We start from the raw sequence: 24,394 nt of genomic DNA, 5'->3' as shown, positions 1-24,394 counted from the left end.
TAGACACGTTGCCAAACCACTATAAATCTGCTTGTCTTGTGTTTCTGCAAATGTCTTTATGAACTTATGTTTAAATGAATGAATGCCATCAATGAATATTGACATGAGTTGCATATGATGAATCCTAGTATTAACATTTAACAATTGCACATCTAGACATAGATTGATTTTGAGACCTAATAAATCAACTTAAGAAAGCATTTAGTCAAACTTATTATTTCCTTAGTTTAATTTGAAAAGATTTTTAAATTGACCTATTCACCCTCTTCTAGGATTAGACATGGTAAAAACCAGTAATTTTACTTACAATTATATAACAATGGCTTCTACAGGTGTGGATGCTAGTACTTGGCATTGTAGGCTTAGACACATATGTGAGAAATGGGTGAAGGTAAGGTATTCAAAGGGTAAATTATCTAAGCTGAAGGAGGTGAATTTAGACTTTTGTGAAGACTACATATTTGGAAAACAGAAGAAGGTGTGTATTTCAAAAGTTGAAAGGATTCCAAAATCAGAGAAATTTGAGTTAGCTCACATTGATGTGTCAACCAAAGTCTCTTTCCTTGGCGATTGTCGTTATTTTGTCACCTTCATTAATGACATCACAAGAAAGCTTTGAATTTATTTTTTGAAGTAAAAGTTTGATATATTTGGTGTGTTAAAAAAGTGAAAAGCCTTGGTTGAGAATGAAATTAGGTTGAAATTGAAGTGTTTGAGGTCAGACAATGGTGGGGAGTACTATAGTGATCAGTTTAAAGACTGGTATGCACAAATTAGGATTAGAACAAAAAAAATTACTTTTAAGAAGCCTTAATAGAATGGTATCACAAAGCGCATGAACTGAACCATTATAGAGTGCATTACGAGCATGAGGATACATGTTGGGTTGTCTAAGTCGTTTTAGGTAGATACTATGAACACTGCTGCATACCTAATCAATAGAGGACTTCCATTTCCTTTGAAGTTTGGTCTACTAAAAGAAGTTTGGGCAAGAAAATAGGTAAATTTATCTCATCTAAAAAAATAATTGTACCTCTTATTTTCACATTGATTCTGATAAAATGAACAAGTTAGATCTTAATTCTAAGAAGTGTATTTTCATTGTGTATGATATTGATGAATTTAACTATTGATTTTGGGATTGAGAAAATGGAAAAGTCATTAGAAGTAATGATTTCATATTTAATGAGAATGCAAAGTATATAAAGAATATTAAAAAAAGAGAAGCTCATACAAATTCTAGGGATGATGAGCATGTTGAGATTGAGGATGCACCATCAGGGGATGTGTTTAGATTGATAGATGAAAATAGACTAGAGGAAACTCAAGATTATATCACTCAGGTTCTTTCATCTGAACATAAAAGATCTACCAGACCTACATAAGGAAAGACTCTACCTCGATATATTTCTTCTATCTATTATTTACTGTTAATAGACAATGATGAACTAGAGTGTTATAATGAAGCTATGTAGGCTGAAACCAAGGTTAAGTAGGAGCAGGTAATGGATGATGAGGTGGACTAATTATCCACAAATCAAACTTGGGATGTGGTTGACTTACCTAAGGACAAGAAGGCTTTGCATAACAAATAGATTTATAAGTTAAAAGAAAAGCATGATGGGACCAAAAGATACAAAGCCAAATTAATTGTGAAGAGATTTTAGCAAAATATAGGTATCAATTATATAGAGATTTTCTCTCCTGTTGTGAAGTTGTGTACCATCAGGTATATTATGAGTATTATTGAAGTAAATCTTTAAATCTAAAACAGGTAGAGGTGAAGACAACTTTCTTTCATGGTAACTTGAATGAAGACATTTACGTGAAGCAACTACAGAGATATGAGACACCAAGAAATGAAGAATTGGTATGTAAACTGAAAAAGAGTTTGTATGAGTTGGAAAAGGCACAAAAATAGTAATATATCAAGTTTGTTAACTTTTTATTTGATAATGGGTATACAAGGTGTAATATTGATCTTTATTGTTATTTTAAAAAGTTTGATGAGTCCTACATCATTCTTCCCTTGTATGTAGATGATACGCTTGTTGCAGCATCAAGCATGACTAAAATAATAAAACTGAATGAATAACTTTCTAAAGAGTTTTCTAGGAAGCATTTGGAATACGGATCAGTAGAGATAGGAAGAACAGAAGATTGTGGTTATCTCAGGCACCATAAATTAAAAGAGTATTGAAGAGATTGAACATGGATCATGTTAAACCAGTGAGCTCTACTCTAGGAAGTCATTTTGTGCTTTCAAAAAGGCAAGAAGTGACTACAGATGAGGAACGGGAATACATGACAAATGTATCATATGCTTCAGCAATTGATAATATTATGTACGCAATGGTTTGTATCAAACTAGACATTACACAAGCAGTGGGAGTTGTCAGTAGATTTATGAATAAATCCAGGCAAGGAGCATTGGAAGGTTATACAATGGATTATGAGATATTTGAGGGGTACCACAGATCTATCTTTATGTTATAGTGGAGCAAAGATCAGTATGTAAGGGTATGTTGATTCTAACATGTTAGGAAACCTAGATAGTAGAAAGATCATTACAAGTTATGTCTTTACATTGAGTAGTATAGCAGTAAGTTGGATTTCAAGATTACAAAAGACAGTTACTCTCTTGACTATAGAAACAGAATATGTTCCAGCTACAAAAATGTGCAAGGAAATAATATGACTTCAATTTCTCTTGAATGAGTTGGAAAGGTGCCAAATGATTATAAATTGCATAGTGATAGTCAAAGTGCAATTCACCTAACGAAGAACTCAGCATTTCATTTGGAGATGAAGCATATAGACATCAGATACCACTTTATACGTTTAATTCTGGAGGAGGGGGTATTTACTTTGGAAAAAATTCACATTAGTGTAATTCTTAAAATATGTTCACCAATGTAGTTACTATTGAGAAATTGAAGACTTATGCAACTTTTATTAGTCTTCAAGCTTAGAAGACAATGATGATGCACACAAAATATGTTATAGAGGCGTTACTTATGAGATGCACCATATTTAGTGGGAGATACTCTTAATCAGTCTCCAGTGGGAGCTGGTTGTGGTTTGTGGAGCCTGATAGCACTGGTCAACAAGTAAATCAAGCCACACTTTCACATTAGCCAAGCTCGATGTTGAGCTCGTTGGAAAATTTCCAAGGGTATTTTTATAATTTCACTAATATTATGTCAAATCCTAGTTAGGTTTCCTAGGATATTTATATTTTTCATTTTTTGGTGTAAGGGTGTAATCTGTAACTATGACTTCTCTTTTCATAGTGGAATCAATGTAATCCATGGATGTCCCTTAATTTTAAGTGAACCACGTAAAAATCTTTATTTATGTGTGTGATTTGTGTTTTGTTTCGATCCATTTTTTGGTTTGATTGTTCCTATTTTCTCAACAAATTTGACATTAATTTACACCCACTATCAACTTGAAATATCTCTCATGTTATCGAGGTTATGATTGAGCTCAAAATTGGAGGCATTATCGGACATATGATTTCCCTTGAATTCGTGGTTTTATATATAGAATATATAAGTGAACCAAAGATATAAAAAATGAATCAAATGAAAGTTCTCATTTTATTCATTAATATACAATCCAATATCATTAATGCAAATAATATGAAACCATCTAAATATAATATATCCTATTTTACGCATTAACATCATAGATTGTGATGGGAATTCCAAAAGCGTGAAATGGTAGTGAAACTCATTCCCATTTGCTTTGAATTTGATGAGTATGCTTGAAATCACAAGTCAGCACCAAACTTCCATCCATTCTCCTCAAAGCATACCTCTCAATCAACACATAACAACCAAACTTACTCCACCCTCCCTTCCCTCCAAACTCTTCTACCCTCTCCACTCTCACTTGTCTTTCTCCCCCTCCAAACCATCCCCCTCTTTCTTGCTCCCACATCATTCTCTCTACAACTGCTGAGCTCAACCCCACACTCAAGTCTCCTCCTACATTATTCTCAAGAACTCTAAACCACACCACTTCATCAATCACAGTTTCATCCTTCAAGGCTTTTCTATCAAAAATCAATGAAGTTTCTTTTTCGACCCAGACATCAACAACTACGACGTTGCCTTCGTTTGAACGATTATCACACGTATATATCTCTTCCCATCGCTGCTCAAGTGTTATCTCATAAAACATTGATTTTTTGAACTGGTCTTTCAGTCTCTCTGTGTCTTTTACGAACATGAAAGGACAGTACCACTTCCCGACAACTACGGGTCTAGAATGTTTGTCAGAGATTGGGAAGTCAAATTGTGGAAGACGTGACCGAAGGGGTGCATCAAGGCCTTGAGCTTCATCCAAGTAATTGTGTCGAGGATTCTTAGCAATGATTTCCCAACCTTTTCTCCTTAAGAAAGATGGTAGACACCCATCTGGAGCTACAGACTTGGCATGGAACCCCTTATGGTGTTTTCGAGGAACAAATTCTACTTGCTGATAAATGTCGTGGGGATCATTTAAAGCTCTTGGTTTTACATCTCTGATACAATTGCAGAAACAACAGTTGACCATGTCCTCCTCTCTTGAAGATGTGTGTGCTTCCCTACAAAAGTCAATTTGAACACAAATTTAACAAATCATAGTCATAGATGAGCTTCACTTCCAAATTTGCAAAAAATGTATGTTAACAAGAATATACTTATCCAGCTTAGTAATTAACATGCAATTGTGCATAAAAACTCTTTTATTGTGATCTTTGCATCCAAACAAGGGATCCTATATTTAAATTCTTGAGGATAGAGGAAACCAGAACACCAAGAAGCTTAGATGATTCTTTTTCCATTTAACTATGGTATCATTTAAGAGCGATGATTCGGTACTCCGAGAAGTTGGGTTGCTACTTGAATCTAAGTACAATTTGTGTGCCTCACTTTGGAGCTAGTTGACTCAAGATTGATGAACTCATGCATGAAAGTTTGATTTTCATTTATGGAAACACGGTTTTCAAATTAAGTATCTCGTCTCATATCATCTTGGCACCCCCATTTATGCTCTATCACAAAATATTATTTTAGTGGATGCCAAACATTTAAATTATTAAAAATTAATTATGAAAAAAATATGAGACTTAGTTGGGGCAAGGCAAAGCAATGGGCTTCTAATGGAGGTATATCCATTGTTGTACTCCATCTCCTCAAAAAAAGGTTTTCCAATTACTTCTTTCCATCGTATCATAGGCGGGGAACGGGCTTGGGACTTTGGTTTTCGGAGAGACATGAATGACTTGAACTTGGAAGAAGTTGGTAGACTAGTACTGGATGACACCTCAAGTATCGAATTATGCACAAGTAGGGAGGATGGGATAGTTTGGATGGCATGTAAGGATTGAACGTTCTCGGTGAGTTCTTTTTACCGATCCTTATGCAATAATTGTGATACATCTTTTCCTCATATCTCAAATTGGGGACCAAAAGTGCCAAGTTTCTTTCTTCACATGGACGATGGCTTTAGGAAGAATTCAAACGGTGGACTTTTTGATGTGATGTGGATGGTGCGGGACGAGTTACTGAGTGTTATGTATGGACAATAGAGAATCATCGGATCACCTTCTTTTTCATTGTTAGTTCACTCATGTAATTTAGGCTCATTTTTTTAAGATGTATGGGGTACTAAAATGCTTTGCCTAAAACAGTGAGGGACCTCTTCAATTCCTGGTCGGCAATTGGGTATTCATTTGGCAGTGCAAAAAAGGAGGTTGTGGAGTATCACTCCATTTACAATCTGTTGGCGGGTGTGGTTTGAAAGAAATAGGCGTATCTTTGAAGGGAAACAAAAGGATTGCTCAAATAGGATTATCTCCATTCTGCAGTTAATTTTTTGTTGGTCCAAAGTCTATAAGGAGTTTAGGGGTCTGTTTTTCGAGGATTTAACATACAACTAGGATGGGATTTATTGCTCTAGTGGTGATTAGCGTCTAGTTGTAAGGTCTCATCAGGTTGGTCGTCTCGTCTAGTTGAGAATGTGATGGAGATGATTCACATTGACTTTCTTGCTCGGTGAATTTAGTTTTGCCTCCAAAACCAAGATGACTCGACCAAGTCTTCTCGGTCTGGACAAGTTTTAAAATCAGAGCATGAAGTGGCTCAATTATTAATAAATAATTAAATAAATAAAATTGATAGGGACTGAATGAAGTAGACTATGAATAAATAAAGAAATAAAACTTTGACTTAAGAAAACAAATTGAAAATTTAACATACCCTTTGTGTCTTCCTTGAGCTTCTATGACGTAATATTGATTGGAAGACAAAGGCTGACCAAGTACCGGAATTAAGAACACTTCATCATGTGAAACACCCGATGCATATCTAATGGTCAGGATCTTGTTTTGTGGGAAAGGAAAATCTCTGATCTTGGAATCTTCACATAAACCGAAACAACAGGTATCTATAGATTCTTCATCTTTAATAACAAGGTAACCAGAATTGTGACCTTCAAGTGGTGGTAAAGAGAGAGAATTTGGATACTTTCTATACAACGAAAGTGGTCTCGTTACATACATTTTTGTCTCCCTATTGGACTATTATGATAACTATCTTGGTGTTGTAGAAATGTCATATTTATATAAGAGACTTATGACGGTCTTTGGTTAGGCAATTGACAAGGCAAAAGCTTGCATCCCAAGTGTCAAAAGCTTGCATCCCAAGTCACACGCTTCGTCTTAGCCACTTGGACAAGTCATCCTACATCTGGAGGAACATCTAAGAAAGTGTGATATTTGAATGACGAAATCATAGATACACTCAGTCAACTCTCTTGACATGATAACTTCGGAAATCATAGATTTTTCTGCCTCGGGATACACATTTTATGGGGAAGTGCAGTTTTGTATACCGAAACGTACAGATCTGCAGTTCCCAAACTTGTCATGTCAGGAGAGTCGATTGAGTGTGCCACGTGGGATAGTCAGATTATCACGATTCTTCACGAAATTCATACTCCAATTATCAAATCATGTATTTTCTATTGTTGTTGTTGTTGGGGGAAAAATGTTTATACTTTTTTAAAATGATATGTATATATATTAAAATATGCTATATTGTGTGAATTATGATAGGGGTAAAATTGGAATTTCATCCTATAAATTTTAACTGTTTAACTTATTTACCAAAAATCACTTTTTTTTTTTAACTGAAAGTTTGGAATGTGTGTAAATAAGATGATTTCATCTGGTTGAATTATGATGGGGTAAGATGATTTCATTTCATGATTTTGTAAATTGTTATTTTTATTATTTGTATAAATTATAATTTTCTTGTTCAAGATTTATAATTTGACTTATGAGATACAATTTATGTCTCCACCTCTTGATTAGTTGTTGAATCTTCGATATCTGCACTTCTAGGCCCTTACACTTTTGGGTGTGTCTGCAACACATCTTCAATGTCCAAGTCGGATAAATAGAAAAAATGGTAAAATTTAGGTATGAGAGAGAGTGTGTGTACCTTAATTTGAATGGTTGTAATTATCATTCCATATTGATCTTTATCCAAATTTATAAGTGGATCTTGATAAGGACTTTCTAATTAAGATTATTTCATTTTCGTTTGAATAATGTTTCAAAAATTTTAAAAATAAGGTCTGTGGATCATGCATGAACTGAATAATGTTTTATCAGTCCGTGTTGCATGAATGGACTAGACAAGAAACAAAAAAAAAACTAAAAAATTAAAAAGAAAAAATATGATATTAAAATAATGAAATAAAAAATAATAATAATAAAACAAAAAATAAAAATATATAAAAAAATGGGGAATAGTATTTTTGCAAAAATCGAATTCAAAATTGCCCAAGACTTGTTCGAAAACTCTCGTTTCAAAGTTTTTTCATTAAACTATCATAAATTTGAGATCTCACACAAGTTCCGCGTCATGAGGTCGAGAGAATCAAAAGGCTCATCCTATTAGATCCTGTGCTTAGTAGCCACTTCTTGTCATCAAATTCGTTAAACCAAATCGATATTTTTAAAACTTGTCTAAGCAAAAGCCTCGGGTCCGTGTAAATAAGGGTTTCGTCTATTCTTTACAGTTCTTTATATGCAATTCCTACAAAGAAGGACAACTGTAGACACCCAAATTTGACCGGGCCCTCGATGTAAAATGTCCCAAAAACTGGAATGGGCCCTAAGACCCAAACCTTTAAAAATATAATATATTTTATCGTTTTCTTTCAATAAATAGCCTAAGGCCTTTCCCATATGGCCCATGGACCAAAAACTCACCTCACTACTCATCTACACTTCCCAACCCATCTCAACACTATACCCATTCAACTCACTGCCCAACTATTCTACCCAAGCCCAATCATTCTACCCAAACCCAACCTACCACCTAAGTCCATTAGATTCAAAACCCATAATAATATATATTCGACTAACTACTCAAGCTCAATTTTCAACCCAAGCTAAACATTACAACTAATCACCCACTATCATCAAAGTGGGACACATGTCACCACCCCAACTCACCTTCCTTATCCAACTACCTACTCTCATCACCTTTCTCTAAAAAAATCATCTACCCACACATCAATCCATCACTTTCTCTAACCTACTTTTATCATTCCTTACAAACTCATTATCATAAATCAAACACACACCTTTCTCTCTAATCAACTCATCTAACACTCCATCTCCACACCCCCTTTCGACACATGTCGCCACCTCTTTCACCTTCTCAAAATTTAATCACCTATTCTCTTATACAACCCATTCTTCTAACCACAATTCACTCCATTTTACTCACCAAACATTCAACCAACAAACCACTCTCTTGCACCCTCATTTTTTTAATCAAACACCACTCATTTCACCCCTCCAAATACTTAGCCCAAATGGGTTGAAAGAACTAACTCATTGGGTCACAAATAACTCATTTATACCCCTTTAAACAAATGTCCTTCTACCATCCTCAATTTACACATACCCCTCTCACAAATTTCACACCATTCTATCATTTCTCAACATTTCACCCAACTCTACCCCTAAAAATATCCCCTAAAATCCTATAAAATCCCCCATTCTCCACACAATTTCTTCCTATTGGAAAAAATACAAAAAAACCTCTATCTCCCAAAAATACTCTCTCAACTCACTCTTAAGTCAAACATTAATCTCAAATTGAGTACCACTTACCCTCAAGTCAAGCATCATCTTCTCTCAATCCTCTATAAAATCTTACACATCTAAGAAAAAATCAAGGAAGCACATCTTTAAAGATCAAAGAAGGTCAAGGGGGGTTTTGGACAAAAGAAAAACTCTCCCTTTCTCCATTCTTTCCCTTTCAACTTCCCCTCTTCTACTCCTCTCATTCTCCCTATACCTATGTACAAACCACAAAGGGTTTAAGCCATCGAAGAGCCCTTTTTTCAATAAGGAGGCCCTCAACGGTTTAAACCAATATCAAAGTCCCTCGCATTCGAGGGCACAAATTAGAATTTTTTAACCTTCATTTTTTTCATTTTTAAATCGGTCGAATCCGAGATTACCACCAAAAGTAGAGGGAATAAAATTCCTAATACCTTTCTTACTCCCTAATATGGACACCCTTACCTAGATCCAAGGTTGAACCAATAAACCCTATCCGTACAAGAGTCACTAGATGCCAAAAAATGATTTTTTCAAAAAATACATCATAGGTGACCATTCATACCATTTTGCAAAAAGAATTGTGGCGACTTCAAACCCCAAAGTGGGAGAGATATTCGGAAACGAAAATCTCGTGTCCACAAGTAGGACAGCTTATAAAGTTGGAGATATTCACTGTGTTCTTAGATGATTCCTAGAAGATAACCAAACGGTTTATTGTATTTGTTGATGGCAAGAAAGAGGGGACTCTTTATGTTACATCTGGGACCTATTGTTAGTATATTGTTTTTGTCAATCCGAATATTTTGATATATGTCGATTTTGCTATACAAGAAAACATATGAAGACATCGACAACAACACACAAGGTCAGACACTTCAGCAAAATGTTTTATATGTGCGCTTAAGACCAAAAAGGTAAGAAGACCACCTAGACCATGCCCCTTCACCAAAATGATCTTTAGGTCGATTAATTTTAGTAAAATAATGTAATTGTTGACCCATTCAATCATCGAAATTCTCAGGAACATATAATACTTGAAATATGGCATGTTATAGTTCTGGAAATAGTATTTTCGATGCCACCGAAAATACACCTTTGCGACTGAAAAATAGTCTTTTTCAATTAATAGTTAAGGTGCCTATTCGATGCCATCGAAAATGCCCAACAATAAAAAATGTAGTCGTTGCAATTTTTGATTCCATTGAACTGATTTTTGTTGCCACCGAAAATAAAGTTGTTGCCCATTCATTTTCTTTATATTAAAAAGCCTTGGCTTCACTTGGGCATGATCATTCTTGAGAATTTGAGCTCCCAACTCCCCCACACACCTTGGAACATCCTTAACACTTTTGAGAGCCTAGTTTTAGTTGAGACCACCCTCGACCTCTTCTATGCCTCCCATCTAGGTCCCACATCACATTCTTTCAACCCTTGCACACATTTGGCAAATCAATTGGAGCAAGGAGCTGAAGTAGAAGGAATGAATGAAGCATGAAAAATCGAAGAACTTGAAGACATAATTGGAACATCAGACTGTCGAAAAGCTCTCGTGGATTCAAAGACTTGAAGACCTCAAATATTGATTGGCATACATTTTGCAATTGAGTGAGTCCTTTTTATTTTGTTTTTATTTAAAAAAATATTTGTATATAGTTACTTGATTCAACCCATAAAAAAACAAGCTCTTGTTAGAGTTTAGGACCATTGACAAGAGAAGAAATTCATGAAAAAATTCACAATTTTGAGAGGATGTGTTTCTCTCCATCTTAAGATTTTAGAATTTAGCTTAGGTATTAATATTCTATGTAAAAGGTTCGAGGTGAACTATAATTCTCTTTTGATAGTGAACACTAAGTTCCTAGAGTCTGAACTTTGGGAGTGGATGTAGGCACGTTGTCAAACCACTATAAATCTATTTGTCTTGTGTTTGTGCAAATATCTCTATGAACTTATGCTTAAATGAATGAATGCCATCAATGAATAGTGACATGAGTTGCATATGACGAATCTTAATTTTAACATTTAACAATTGTACATCTAGACATAAAATGATTTTGAGATCCAGTAAATCAATTTAGGAAAGCATTTAATCAAACTCATTGTTTCCTTAGTTTAATTTGAAAAGATTTTTAAATTGTCCTATTCACCCTTCTCTAAGACTAGACACGGTCAAAACCAGTAATTTCACTTATAATTATATAGCAATGGTTTCTACAGGTGTAGATGCTAATACTTGGCATTGTAGGCTTGGATACATATGTGAGAAAGGAATAAAGGTAATGTACTCAAGGGGTAAATTATCTAGGTTGAAGAAGATGAATTTAGACTTTTGTGAAGACTACATATTTGAAAACAGAATAAGATGAGTATTTCAAACGTTCAAACGATTCCAAAATCAAAGAAATTTGAGTTAATTCACACTGATGTGTGGGGGTCTGCCAAAGTCTCTTTCCTTGGCGGTGCTCATTATTTTATCACCTTCATTGATGACATCACAAGAAAGCTTTGAATTTATTTTTTGAAGTAAATGTATGATGTATGTAGTGTGATAAAAAAGTGGAAAACCTTGGTTGAGAATGAAACTAGGTTGAAATAAAAGTGTTTGAGGTCAGACAATAGTGGGGAGTGCTATAGTGTGAATTCAAAGATTGATATGCACAAATTAAGATTAGAACAAAAAAAAACTATTCTTAAGAAGCCTCAATAGAATGGTAGCGCAAAATGCCTGAACTGACCCGTTATAGAGTGTGTTATGAGCATGAGGATACATGCTGGGTTTCCTAAGTGATTTTAGGTAGATGTTGTGAACACTGCTGCATACTTAATCATTAGAGGACCTTCAGTTCCTTTGAAGTTTGGTCTGGTAGAAGAAGCTTGGGTAGGAAAAGAGGTATATTTATCCCATCTAAAATTTCTTGTTGTATTTCTTATGTCCACATTGATTCTGATAAAATGAGTAAGTTAGATCTTAAGTCTAAGAAATATATTTTTATTGAATATGACATTGATGAATTTAACTATCAATTTTAAGATCTAGAAAATGAAAAAGTCGTAAGGAATAATGATGTCATATTTAATGAAAATGAAAAGTATATAAAAAATATGGAAAGAAGAGAAGCTCATACAAATTCTAGGGATGATGGGCACATTGAGTTTGAAGATGCATCATCTAGGGGTGTGTTTAGATTGGTGGATGAAAATAAACTAAAGGAAACACAAAATTATATCACTCAGGTTCTTTCATCTAAACATAGAAGATCTACTGGAGCTATATAAGAAAATACTCTACCTCAATATATTTCTTCTATCCATTATTTACTGTTGACAGACAATGATGGTCTAGAGTGTTATAACGAAACTATGCAGGTTGAAACCAAGGTTAAGTGAAAGTACGTAATGGATGATGAGGTGGACTCATTATTCACAAATCAAACTTGGGATGTGGGGCAAGAAGGTTTTGCATAACAAATAGATTTATAAGTTAAAAGAAAGGTATGATAGGACCAAAAGATACAAAACCAAATTAATTGTGAAAAGATTTTAGCAAGAAATAGATATCGATTATATGGAGATTTTCTCTCCTGTTATGAAGTTGTGCACCATCAGTTCTGTTTTGAGTATTATTAAAGTGAATATTTAAATCTAGAACAAGTAGAGGTGAAGACAACTTTCTTTCATGGTGGCTTGAATTAAGACATTTATATGAAGCAACCATGGGGATATGAGACACCAAGAAATGAAGAATTGGTATGTAAGCTAAAAGAGAGTTTGTATGAGTTGAAAAAGGCACAAAGATAGTGGTATATTAGGTTTGATAACTTTATGTTTGGTAGTGGATATACAAAGTGTAATATTAATCATTATTGTTATTTCAAGAAGTTTGATGACTCCTACATCATTCTTCTCTTGTATGTAGATGATATACTTATTGCAGGATCAAGCATTACTAAAATAATAAGATTGAAGGAACAAATTTGTAAAGAGTTTTCTATGAAGCATTTGGATTGCGGATTAGTAGAGATAGGAAGAATAGAAGATTGTGGTTATCTCAGGCACAATAAACTGAAAGAGTATTGAAGAGATTCAACATGAATCATGTTAAACCAGTGAGTACTACTCTAACAAGTCATTTTGTGCTTTCAAAACGGCAAGAAGCGACAATAGATTAGGAACGGAAATATATGTCAAACGTATCATATGCTTCAACAATTGATAGTCTTATGTATGCGATAGTTTGTACCAAACTAGACGTTGCACAAGAAGTGGGAATTGTAAGTAGATTTATGAATAATCCAAGCAAGGAGCATTGGAAGGTTATATAATGGATTATGAGGCATTTGAGGGGTACCACAAATCTATCTTAATGTTATGGTGGAGAAAAGATCAGTCTATAAAGGTATGTTGATGTTGACATGGTAGGAGACCTAGATAGCAGAAAGAGCATTATAAGTTATGTCTTTACATTGGGATGTACAGTATTGAGTTGGATTTCAAGATTACAAAAGGTAGTTACTCTCTCGACTATAGAAACAAAATATATTCCAGCTACAGAAACGTGCAAGGAAATAATATGACTTCAATCTCTTTTGAAGGAGTTGGGTAAGTTGCCATATGATTGTAAGTTGCATGTGATAGCCAGAACTCAATTCACCTAATGAAGAACTTAACATTTCATTTGAGATTGAAGCATATTGACATTAGGTACCACTTTATACGTTTAGCTCAGGAAGAGGGGATTTTTACTTTGGAAAAAATTCACATTAGTGTGAATTCTTAAAAAATGTTCACCACTATTGAGACACTGAAAACTTGTTCAACTTTTATCAGTTTTCAAGCTTAGAAGACAAGGATGATTCACACTGAATTTGTTATGAAGGCGTTACTTATCATATGCACCATATTTAGTGGGAGATACTCTTTATCAATCTCCAAGTGAGAGGTGGTTGTAGTTTGTGGAGCCAAATAGCATTGGTCAACAAGGAGTTACTATAAATCAAATATAGAACATATAATTGAACTAAAGATGTAAAACATAAATCAAATAAAGTTTTCATTTTATTCATTAATATACAATCCAATATCATTAATGCAAATAACATGAAACCATCTAAAAACGATATATCCTATTTTACACAACAACATTATAGAATGTGATGGGAATTCCAAAAGCATGAAATGGTAGTGAAACTCATTCCCATTTGCATTGAATTTGATGGGTATGCTTGAAATCACAAGCCAGCACCAAACTTCCATCCATTCTCCTCAAGGCAAACCTCTCAATAAACACATAACAACCAAACTTACTCCACCCTCCCTTCCCTCCAAACTTTTCTACCCTCTCCACTCTCACTTGTCTTTCTCCCCCTCCAAACCATCCCCCTCTTTCTTGCTCCCACATCATCCTCTCTACAATTGCTGAGCTCAACCCCACACTCAAGTCTCCTCCTACATTATTCTCAAGAACTCTAAACCACACCACTCCATCAATCACAGTTTCATCTTTCAAGGCTTTTCTATCAAAAATCAATGAAGTTTCTCTTTCGACCCACACATCAACGACTACGACATTGCCTTCGTTTGAACGATTATCGCACGTATATATCTCTTCCCATCGTTGCTCGAGTGTCATCTGATAAAACATCGATTTTTTGAACTGGTCTTTCAGTCTCTCCATGTCTTTTACGAACATGAAAGGGCAGTACCACTTCCCGACAACTACGGGTCTAGAATGTTTATCAGAGATTGGGAAATCAAATTGTGGAAGACGTGACCGAAGGGGAGCATCAATGCCTTGAGCTTCATCCAAGTAATTGTGTCGAGGATTCTTAGCAATGATTTCCCAACCTTTTCTCCTTAAGAAAGATGGTAGAAACCCATCTGGAGCTACAGACTTGGCATGGAACCCCTTAAGGTGTTTTCGAGGAACAAATTCTACTTGCTGATAAATGTCGTGGGGATCATCTAAAGCTCTTGGTTTTACATCTCTGATACAATTGCAGAAACAACAGTTGACCATGTCGTCCTCTCTTGAAGATGTGTGTGCTTCCCTACAAAAGTCAATTTAAACACAAATTTAACAGATCGTAGTTATAGATGAGCTTCACTTCCAGATTTGCAAAAAAATGTATGTTAACAAGAATATACTTATCCAGCTTAGTAATTAACATGCAATTGTGCATAAAAACTCTTTTATTGTGATCTTTGCTATATTTAAATTCTTGAGGATAGAGGAAACCAGAGCACCAAAAAGCTTAGATGATTCTTTTTTTACACTTTGGAGCTAGTTGACTCAAGATTGATGAACTCATGCATGAAAGTTTGATTTTCATTTATGGGTTCAAACAGGGTTTTTCAAATCAAGTATCTTGTCTCATACATCTTGGCACCCCATTTATGCTCTATCACAAAATATTATTTTAGTGGATGCAAAACATTTAAATTATTAAAAAGTAATTATGAAAAAAATATGAGACTTAATTGGCAACTGAGATTTTCAAAATATTGAGAATGTGATGGAGATGAATCACGATGACTTTCTTGCTCGGTGGCCTTAGTTTTGCCTCCAAAACCAACATGACTCGACCAAGACAAGTTTTAAAATCAGAGCTCAATTATTAATAAATAATTAAATAAATAAAATTGATAGGGCCTGAATGAAGTAGCTGAATTTAATTATGAATAAATAAAACTATTGAGTTAAGAAAACAAATTGAAAATTAAACACACCCTTTGTGTCTTCCTTGAGCTTTTATGACATAATATTGATTGGAAGACAAAGGCTGACCAAGTACCGGAATTAAGAGCACATCATCACTTGAAACATATCTATTCTCTCCAACCCCCGATTCATATCTAAAGCTCAGGATCTTGTTTTGTGGGAAAGGAAAATCTCTGATCTTGGTATCTTCGCATAAACCGAAACAACAGGTATCTATAGATTCTTCGTCTTTAATAACAAGGTAACCAGAATTGGGACCTTCAAGTGGTGGTAAAGAGAGAAAATTTGGATACTTTCTATACAACGAAAGAGGTCTCGTTACATACATTTTCGTCTCCCTATTATGATAACTATCTTGGTGTTGTAGAAATGTCATATTTATAGAAGAGACTTATGACGGTCTTTGGTCGGGCAATATTGACAAGTCACGCGCTTCGAAGAACGTCAAAGAAAGTGTGACAATTGAATGAGGAATTTGCCAAATTCGTGAAAGAGTCGTGATACACTTAAATCACCTCTCTTGACATGGTAACTTCGGAAGCCATAGATTTGTACGACTAAGGATACATGATTCCCTTACGACACGCATTTTATGGGAAAGTGCAGTTTTGTATCCCGAGACGCACAGATCTACAATTCCCAAATTTGTCATGTCACGAGATCTAGAGTCGATTGAGTGTGCCACATGAGATAGTCAGATTATCATGATTCTTCACGAAATTCACACTCTAATTACCAAATCATGCATTTTCCGTAGTTGTTGGGGGTAAATGTTTATACTTTTTTAAAATGATATGTTTTTATATTAAAATATGCTATATAGTGTGAATTATGATAAGGGTAAATTTGGAATTTCATCCTGTAAATTTTAACGGTTTATTGAAGTTTGTAATGTGTGTAAATAAGATGATTTCATCTGGTTGAATTATGATAGGGGTAAGATGATTTCATTTCATGATTTTGTAAATCGTTATTTTTATTATTTGTATAATTATAATTTTATGGTTCAAGATTTATAATTTGACCTATGAGATACAATTTATTTCTCCAACTCTTGATTATTTGTTGAATCTTCACTTCTTGGCCCTTACACTCTTAAGTGTGTTTGCAACACAACCTCTTCAATATTCAAGTCGGATAAATAAAAAACATAGTCAAATTTAGATATGAGAGAGAGAGAGAGAGTGTGTGTGTGTGTGTGTGTGTACTTTAATTTGAACGGTTGTAATTTTCATTCCATATTGATCTTTATCTAAATTTATAAATAGATCTTGATAAGGACTGTTTCTAATTAAGATCATTTCTTTTTCGTCTCTTAAGAAAAGTAGAGTTCTTTATTATGATTCTAATCTGTCACTAATTTGAAAACAATCCCTAATTTTTTAAGGATTTGATCTTATCTATCAAGTAAAGAAGTCTTGTTGATATTTCATGACCATCCAAACTACATCCTTCTCATGTGAATTATCGACTCAATCGAGTCAATATACCTCGGACTCTAGGTTGGAGTGGTCAGATCTTATAAGTTGGCTCGGATCCATAGGTGATATGTGTCCTCATCTGTGACGGATGATTTTTATCTTCTACAATAAATATTTAAAATTAGCGCGTTTTTCAAAAGATTTGCTAAGTAAAAAATAAAACAACTAAAAAATTATACGTATAAAATTGATAAATATCATAATTAACCTTGATATTAATTTGATTAAATACCGACTTTCCTCTACTAGACAATTTTAAAAATAAATATATTATTAACAAAACATGAATGAAATCATCTTATTTTCGGGATAGCATACATTCCAAACTATTTACTAAGTTAGCATAAAAGTACTTTTTCATATAAAATATATGTTAAAATATATATATATGATTGATAAATATTGTAAATGCCCTATATTTGATGGATTATCATATTGGCAATCTACCACCACAACCCTCTAAATTTGATGGAAAAAGTCATGTCTAAAAAATAATTTTTTTGGGTTTCATCCATGTTTTGATAACGGGTGATTATCAAATTTCCTTTCAACTCTTAAATTTAAAATTAAAATTAAAGAGTAAAAAATATTATTTTATTAAATTTTTTTCTCAAAGTTCATATAATTTTGTTCTCTACAACCCTGTGGCAAAAGGTCCATTTTTTTTTTTTTTATGTTATCAGGTGAACTCAACAACTCTTTGAAAGATTTGAAATCTTACTAAGTTAGTTAGGCTTGTCCTATTCTTGGTAGATTTCTCTTACAAGGATTTAATTCGTCCGAGATATGTGGCATAGGCCAAGACAAAACCAGGTTTGAAAACAATGCTTGGAAGGAAACACACGTCACCAGGAAAAGTATTTGATAAGCTACATCTATCTAACGTGCTTTGGTTTGATACTCATTTCCATTGACCGGAAATAATAAGATAACAAAATGTGGAAAAAAATGGTTGGATGTTCCTTCTCTCCCTTTTGTTTTCATAAAAAAAATAAAAATAAAAATAAAACAAAACTAACTCCCCAAGGACCTGTATGATTGCAAGTACTTCATGAAAAATGATCTTAAAAACTGAATTCTAAATTTTTACCACACTAAGTAAAAATAAAAATAAAAAAGAAAGATAAATTTTAGTTTAGGGGTCCATGAGAAAGTAACAACAGGATCATGTTGATCCCTTGAAGATCTTAACTGATCTCTAGGAAATCTATCGTCTTCCTCAAATTCTAACAGTCATGTTGATGGAGATGCTCGGCTGTATGTAGATGATAGAAAAATCAAAGAATCTATCTGCCAATCGAAATTGACTAAAAGGGATTTCGTTGCTAACAATTAATTACCTCCATCTACTTAAATGAACTATAATTTTAAGACAAAACCATGGGCAATTCTATCTTCTCTTACTCCCTCACCTTTTCTCTTTAGTATTTCTTCTCTTAGGTTTTTGTAAGAACTCCTTTCTCAAAAATTATAGAAGATGGTTGTTGTGGCTAGATCCCAAACTGCATATAGAAAATCGGTGATTGAAATTAATTTGCTCTACCAACAAAAGAACTATTTCCAACAATCAAACTCCAAGAATGTGTTGCAAAGCAAAATCAAATAACAATAAAGAAAGTAAAGAAAAAACACAACCACAACATAAGATATACGTGATTCACCAATAAGGGGGCTACATGTTGGATAGGATTATCTCTCTCACACTTAATCAATCTAATTTTAAATCTAAATGGGTTCAAGTCGCGTACCTTTTGATGAATCTTAAATAAAATCACCAAGAATGAGATCCAATATTAGTCTTTGATGTTCAGTAAAAAGATGCAAAACAAATCCAATCAATGAATCATGATTCCTTGCTTTTCTATCGATCCGATGGTCGATCTCCCTTCATCAAAACACAATATACCTTCAAGATGTAACAATAGTGCTTTACCCTTTATTTTTGTATGACAAAGACGATGGGATTCTCTTACGATCATACACAATGGGGGATGATTACCACTTCCCTCTTTAAAGAGTTTTTCTTTCCAATTCCAACCCATCACCAAATTAGAAGAAACTCTAAGAAGATGAGAATTCTAATAAATTTAGGAAACCACAATATCCCAATCGATGGAAACTTCTTAGATTGCAAAAAATTATTTCCAACTTGGTCCCCTATGTTCTTAACCAATAGCAATTCAATCCCTTTAAAAAAACTAGTATTTAATTGGACTACAAAAGAATATTTTAATTCAAAGAAAATGCAAAATAAACAAGTAGTTTTGATTAAAATTCTAAAAATCTCCCACTTGATCCAATAAATAATTTTGTTTTGCAAAAAAGACTTGGGGATTGAAAAGTTTTTTACTTTAAGATCGAGAGGCCACTCTTAGTTTTAGAAAATCATTGGCTAAGACAATGAGTTACCACTTTAACTTTCACCCAATCTCAACGACAATGCCAATAGTGGATCATGAATGCTTTGGCACTCCTTAAAGTTGGCACCAAGACAAATCCTTGGTCACAAAACTGGATCATCAAGGAATTGAGAGTTTATCCTCATAGTGGTTTTGTAGAGTATCGAGAGGTATTGTACACTCCTCATGCAATCACTTGTGTACATTCTCTAAATTCGTCAAGCTTCACATATTGAATGTGTCACTCTGATATGTTACAACAACCATCATGTGAAACCATCACCATCCTATCAGAATGAAGGCTTTAACAATGCATTGCCCAAGTACATCTAGCCCAAGCTATCCTCATGAACACTTTAACCGTATTCCCAGGCCAAAACTTTATCCTCATTGCATAATGCACAAGATACGTGTATATATATCATGGTACAACAAAAATGTCAATAGTAAAGAGCACTAAATAAAATTTTATTATTGATAACTGAACTGACAATAAAAGTTTCAAATAAAACATCAATAAAGACAAGATAAACCATTTAGGCTACAGAGTCAAAAATTTCAAAACTCCCATGCGACTAACATGCTCCTTGAATACTTTCGGCAGGAGTCATTTAGTAAGATGGTCTACAATCATTTGGTCTGTAGACACATGCGGTACTTCAATAATGCCCTCTCGAACTTTCTCACACACTAGACGATACTTCATGTCTATGTGCTTGTTGCTTTTAATAGTTCGTTCTTCACAAACTTGGTCACAGCTTCATTGTCGTAAAAAATGACCAAAGGCCTGTGGATAGAATCCACAATGCCTAATTTCATGATAAAGTTCCTTAACCACACAACTGTCGAGTAGCCTCATAACAACTGATATACTTAGCATACATGGTGGAATCTATAATAATTGATTGTTTGGAGCTTCTCTAAGAAACTACCCCACAAGTGAATGTAAAAACATATCCAAAAGTAGACTTCCGAATGTCAGAACATCAAGCAAAATCTGAGTCTGAATAACCAACTACTTTAAGCTCGCTTGATCTCTTGAAAATAAACATAAAATCTTTTGTCCTCTGTAGGTAGCTGAATACCTTCTTCATTACTCCAATGATCGATCCTAGGATTTTTCTGATTTATCTTCTAGCAACATAAACTATTTTTAACCTATTCAAGCACATCTTCAATCCATCATCTTTACATTGTCATGTAGAATTACTATTTTAATTTTCTTTTTTAAAGTTCATAAAATTTGAATTCTACATCCTTATTTTTTGATGAAACAATCAGGTGTGGTTAGGAAACACTCATGACTAATTTAGTCAAGGAAGTGTTTTTCTAGTTTTAATGCCCAAGTTGTTTAAATCTATGTGATTTTGTTGTGGTTTGTGGATCCTGATAGTACTGGTCAATAAGGAGATATTGTAAATCAAGCTATGAAATCAGGGCCCTACTGATTTTATCTGGATTACTAGATAGTTAGGATAGTCTTGTAATGGTTATAAGCAATTCCTTTGGTTCTGGTAAATTGAAGTTTGATGATGTTATTGGCGTCGTCTTAAGTGAGGAAACTCATAAAAATCCTCAGGATCAACTAATACTTCAGGAAATGCCTTGAGTGCTGGGGAAAAAAGAAGGAAGTCCAACATGAAAAACCAAGGTAGGCCGATCAAGTTCGAAAAGGGGCAAGTTCAGAATATCACAGAAAAAAGGAGATGATGGTTAATGGAATTGTTGAAAGAATGGTCACTTCAAAAAAGACTACAAAGAAACCTATAGAGATCAAAAGTCAAGGATGTAAAGAATATGTTTACCTTTCTGATAGTAGTGATTCCAATGTTTTGATTTTCTTTGTTTTCACACAGGGTGATATATGGGTAGTAAATTTTGGAGCATCATTCCATGCTACTTTCCATAGAGACATTCTATAGAATTATGTACAAAGTGATTTTGATGGACAATAAGTCGTGCTGCATTGTTAGTAAGGGTGATGTGTAGATAAATATGTTGAATGGGACATCTTTACAGTTAAAAAAACATGAGACATGTTCCATAGTTGAAGAGGAATCTGATTTCAGTAGGATAGCTTGCAAAGTTAAGGATACTCACTGCGTTCTTAAGTAAGTCCTAGACAATGATCATAGGGTTTATTGTGCTTGTTGGTGGAAATAAAGAGGGACTCTTTATGTTATATTTGGGACCTACTATTAGTATCTTGTTTTTGTCAATCCCAAGATTTTGATATATGTCGATTTTGCTATACTAGAAGACATATGAAGACATCGACAACAACACACAAAGTCAGACACTTCGACAAAACGTTCTGTATGTGTGCTCAAGACCAAAAAGGTAAGAAGACCACCTAGGCCACGCCCCTTAACCAAGATGGTCTTTAGGTCGATTAATTTTAGTAAAATAATGTAATTGCCAGACCCACTCGATCATCGAAATTCTCGGGAACATAAAATGCTTGAAATATGGCATGTTATAGTTCTAGAAATAGGATTTTCAGTGGCACCGAAAATCCACCACTACCATCGAAAAACAATCTTTTTCAATTAACAGTTAGGGTGCCCATTTGATTCCATCGAAAATACCCAACAGTAAAAAATGTAGTCGTTGCAATTTTCGATTCCACTAAACTGATTTTCTGTGCCGCAAAAAATAGAGTTATTGTCCATTCATTTTCTTTATATTAAAAAGCCTTGTCTTCACTTAGGCTTGATCATTCTTGAGGATTTGAGCTCCCAATTCCCCCCACACACCTTAGAACATCCTCAATACTCTTGAGAGCTTAGTTTTAGTTGAGACCACCCTCGACCTCTTTTATGCCTCTCATCTAGTTCCTACTTCACATTCTCTCAACCTTTGCACACATTTGACAAATCAATTAGAGCAAAGAGTTGAAGTTGAAGGAAGGAGTAAAGCATGAAGAGTCAAAGAACTTGAAAACTTGATTGGAACATCAGACTATAAAAAAGCTCTCGTGGATTCAATGACTCGAAGACTTCAAATATTGTTTGGCATATATTTTGCAATTGAGTGAGTCTTTTTTATTTTATTTTATTTAAAAAAAATATTTGTATGTGATTACTTGATTCAGCCCATCAAAAAATCAAGCTCTTGTTAGAGTCTAAGACTCTTGACAAGGGAAGAGATTCATGAATTTTTAAGAGTCAAAATTCATAATTTTGAGAGGATGTGTTTCTCTTAATCTTAAGATTTTAGAATTTAGTCTAGGTATTAAAATTCTATGTAAAAGGTTTGAGATGAACCATAAACCTCTTTTGATAGTGAACACTAAGTTCCTAGAGTATGAACTTTGGGAGTGGACGTAGGCATATTGCCAAACCACTATAAATCTGCTTATCTTGTGTTTGTGCACATGTCTTTATGAACTTATGCTTAAATGAATAAATGCCGTCAATGAATATTGACATGAGTTGCATATGATGAATCCTAATTTCAACATTTAACAATTGCACATCTAGACATAGATTGATTTTGAGACACAGTAAATCAACTTAGGAAAACATTTAGTCAAACTTATTATTTCCTTAGTTTAATTTGAAAAGATTTTTAAATTGTCCTATTCACCCTCCTCTAGGACTAAACACGGTAAAAACTAGTAATTTTACCTACAATTCTATAACAATGGCTTCTACAGGTGTGGATGCTAGTACTTGGCATCATAGACTTGGACACATATGTGAGAAAGGGGTGAAGGTAAGGTATTTAAAGGGTAAATTATCTAAGCTGAAGGAGGTGAATTTAGACATTTGTGAAGACTACATATTTAGAAAACAAAAGAAGGCGAGTATTTCAAAAGTTGAAAGGATTCCAAAATTAGAGAAATTTGAGTTAGCTCACATTGATGTGTGGGGGTCAGCCAAAGTCTTTTTTCCTTGGCGATTTTCGTTATTTTGTCACCTTCATTAATGACAGCACAAGAAAGCTTTGAATTTATTTTTTGAAGTAAAAGTCTGATGTATTTGGTGTGTTAAAGAAGTGGAAAACCTTGGTTGAGAATGAAATTAGGTTGAAATTGAAGTGTTTAAGGTCAAACAATGGTGGAGAGTACTATAGTGATAATTTCAAAGACTAGCATGCACAAATTAAGAGTAGAACAAAAAAAATTATTTCTAAGAAGCCTCAATAGAATGGTATCACAAAGCACATGAACTGAACCATTATAGAGTGCATTACGAGAATGAGGATACATATTGCGTTGTCTAAGTGGTTTTAAGTAGATGTTGTGAACATTGCTGCATACCTAATCAATAGAGGACCTCCATTTCCTTTGAAGTTTGGTTTACTAAAAGAAGCTTGGACAGGAAAAAAGGTAAATTTATCTCATCTAAAAAAATAATTATACCTCTTATTTTCACATTGATTCTGATAAAATGAGCAAGTTAGATTTTAATTCTAAGAAGTGTATTTTCATTGAGTATGACATTGATGAATTTAACTATTGATTTTGGGATTGATAAAATGGAAAAGTCATTAGAAGTAATGATGTCATATTTAATGAAAATGCAAAGTATATAAAGAATATGGAAAGAAGAGAAGCTAGGGATGATGGGCATGTTGAGTTTGAGGTTGCACCATCTGAGGATGTGTTTAGATTGGTGGATGAAAATAGACTAGAGGAAACTCAAGATTATAT

At 34.0% G+C, this 24,394-nt stretch overlaps 2 protein-coding genes across 2 annotated transcripts; both read right to left on the bottom strand.

Annotated features, from left to right (window-relative positions):
• Positions 1 to 3,596: 3,596 nt before the first annotated feature.
• Positions 3,597 to 6,592, bottom strand: LOC147405941 (uncharacterized). The gene is made up of 2 exons (XM_086433838.1): positions 6,252 to 6,592; positions 3,597 to 4,594 (listed from the first exon to the last, which is right to left on the bottom strand). The coding sequence occupies exons 1-2, from the start codon at positions 6,551 to 6,553 to the stop codon at positions 3,736 to 3,738; spliced, it is 1,161 nt and encodes a 386-aa protein (XP_086289964.1). The 5' UTR covers positions 6,554 to 6,592; the 3' UTR covers positions 3,597 to 3,735.
• Positions 6,593 to 14,163: 7,571 nt separating this feature from the next.
• On the bottom strand, positions 14,164 to 18,744 carry LOC147405940 (uncharacterized). The gene is made up of 2 exons (XM_086433837.1): positions 15,866 to 18,744; positions 14,164 to 15,186 (listed from the first exon to the last, which is right to left on the bottom strand). Exons 1-2 carry the CDS (start codon positions 16,231 to 16,233, stop codon positions 14,328 to 14,330), a joined length of 1,227 nt encoding a protein of 408 aa, XP_086289963.1. The 5' UTR covers positions 16,234 to 18,744; the 3' UTR covers positions 14,164 to 14,327.
• Between the last annotated feature and the right edge of the window lie 5,650 nt (positions 18,745 to 24,394).

This window comes from Akebia trifoliata, chromosome 3, assembly GCF_017979445.1.
Source record: "Akebia trifoliata isolate Shusen 1 chromosome 3, ASM1797944v1, whole genome shotgun sequence".
In the NCBI taxonomy this organism is placed as follows: domain Eukaryota; kingdom Viridiplantae; phylum Streptophyta; class Magnoliopsida; order Ranunculales; family Lardizabalaceae; genus Akebia; species Akebia trifoliata.
Note: the sequence above shows the minus strand (reverse complement) of the source record. Positions and strands in the feature narration are given on the sequence as shown.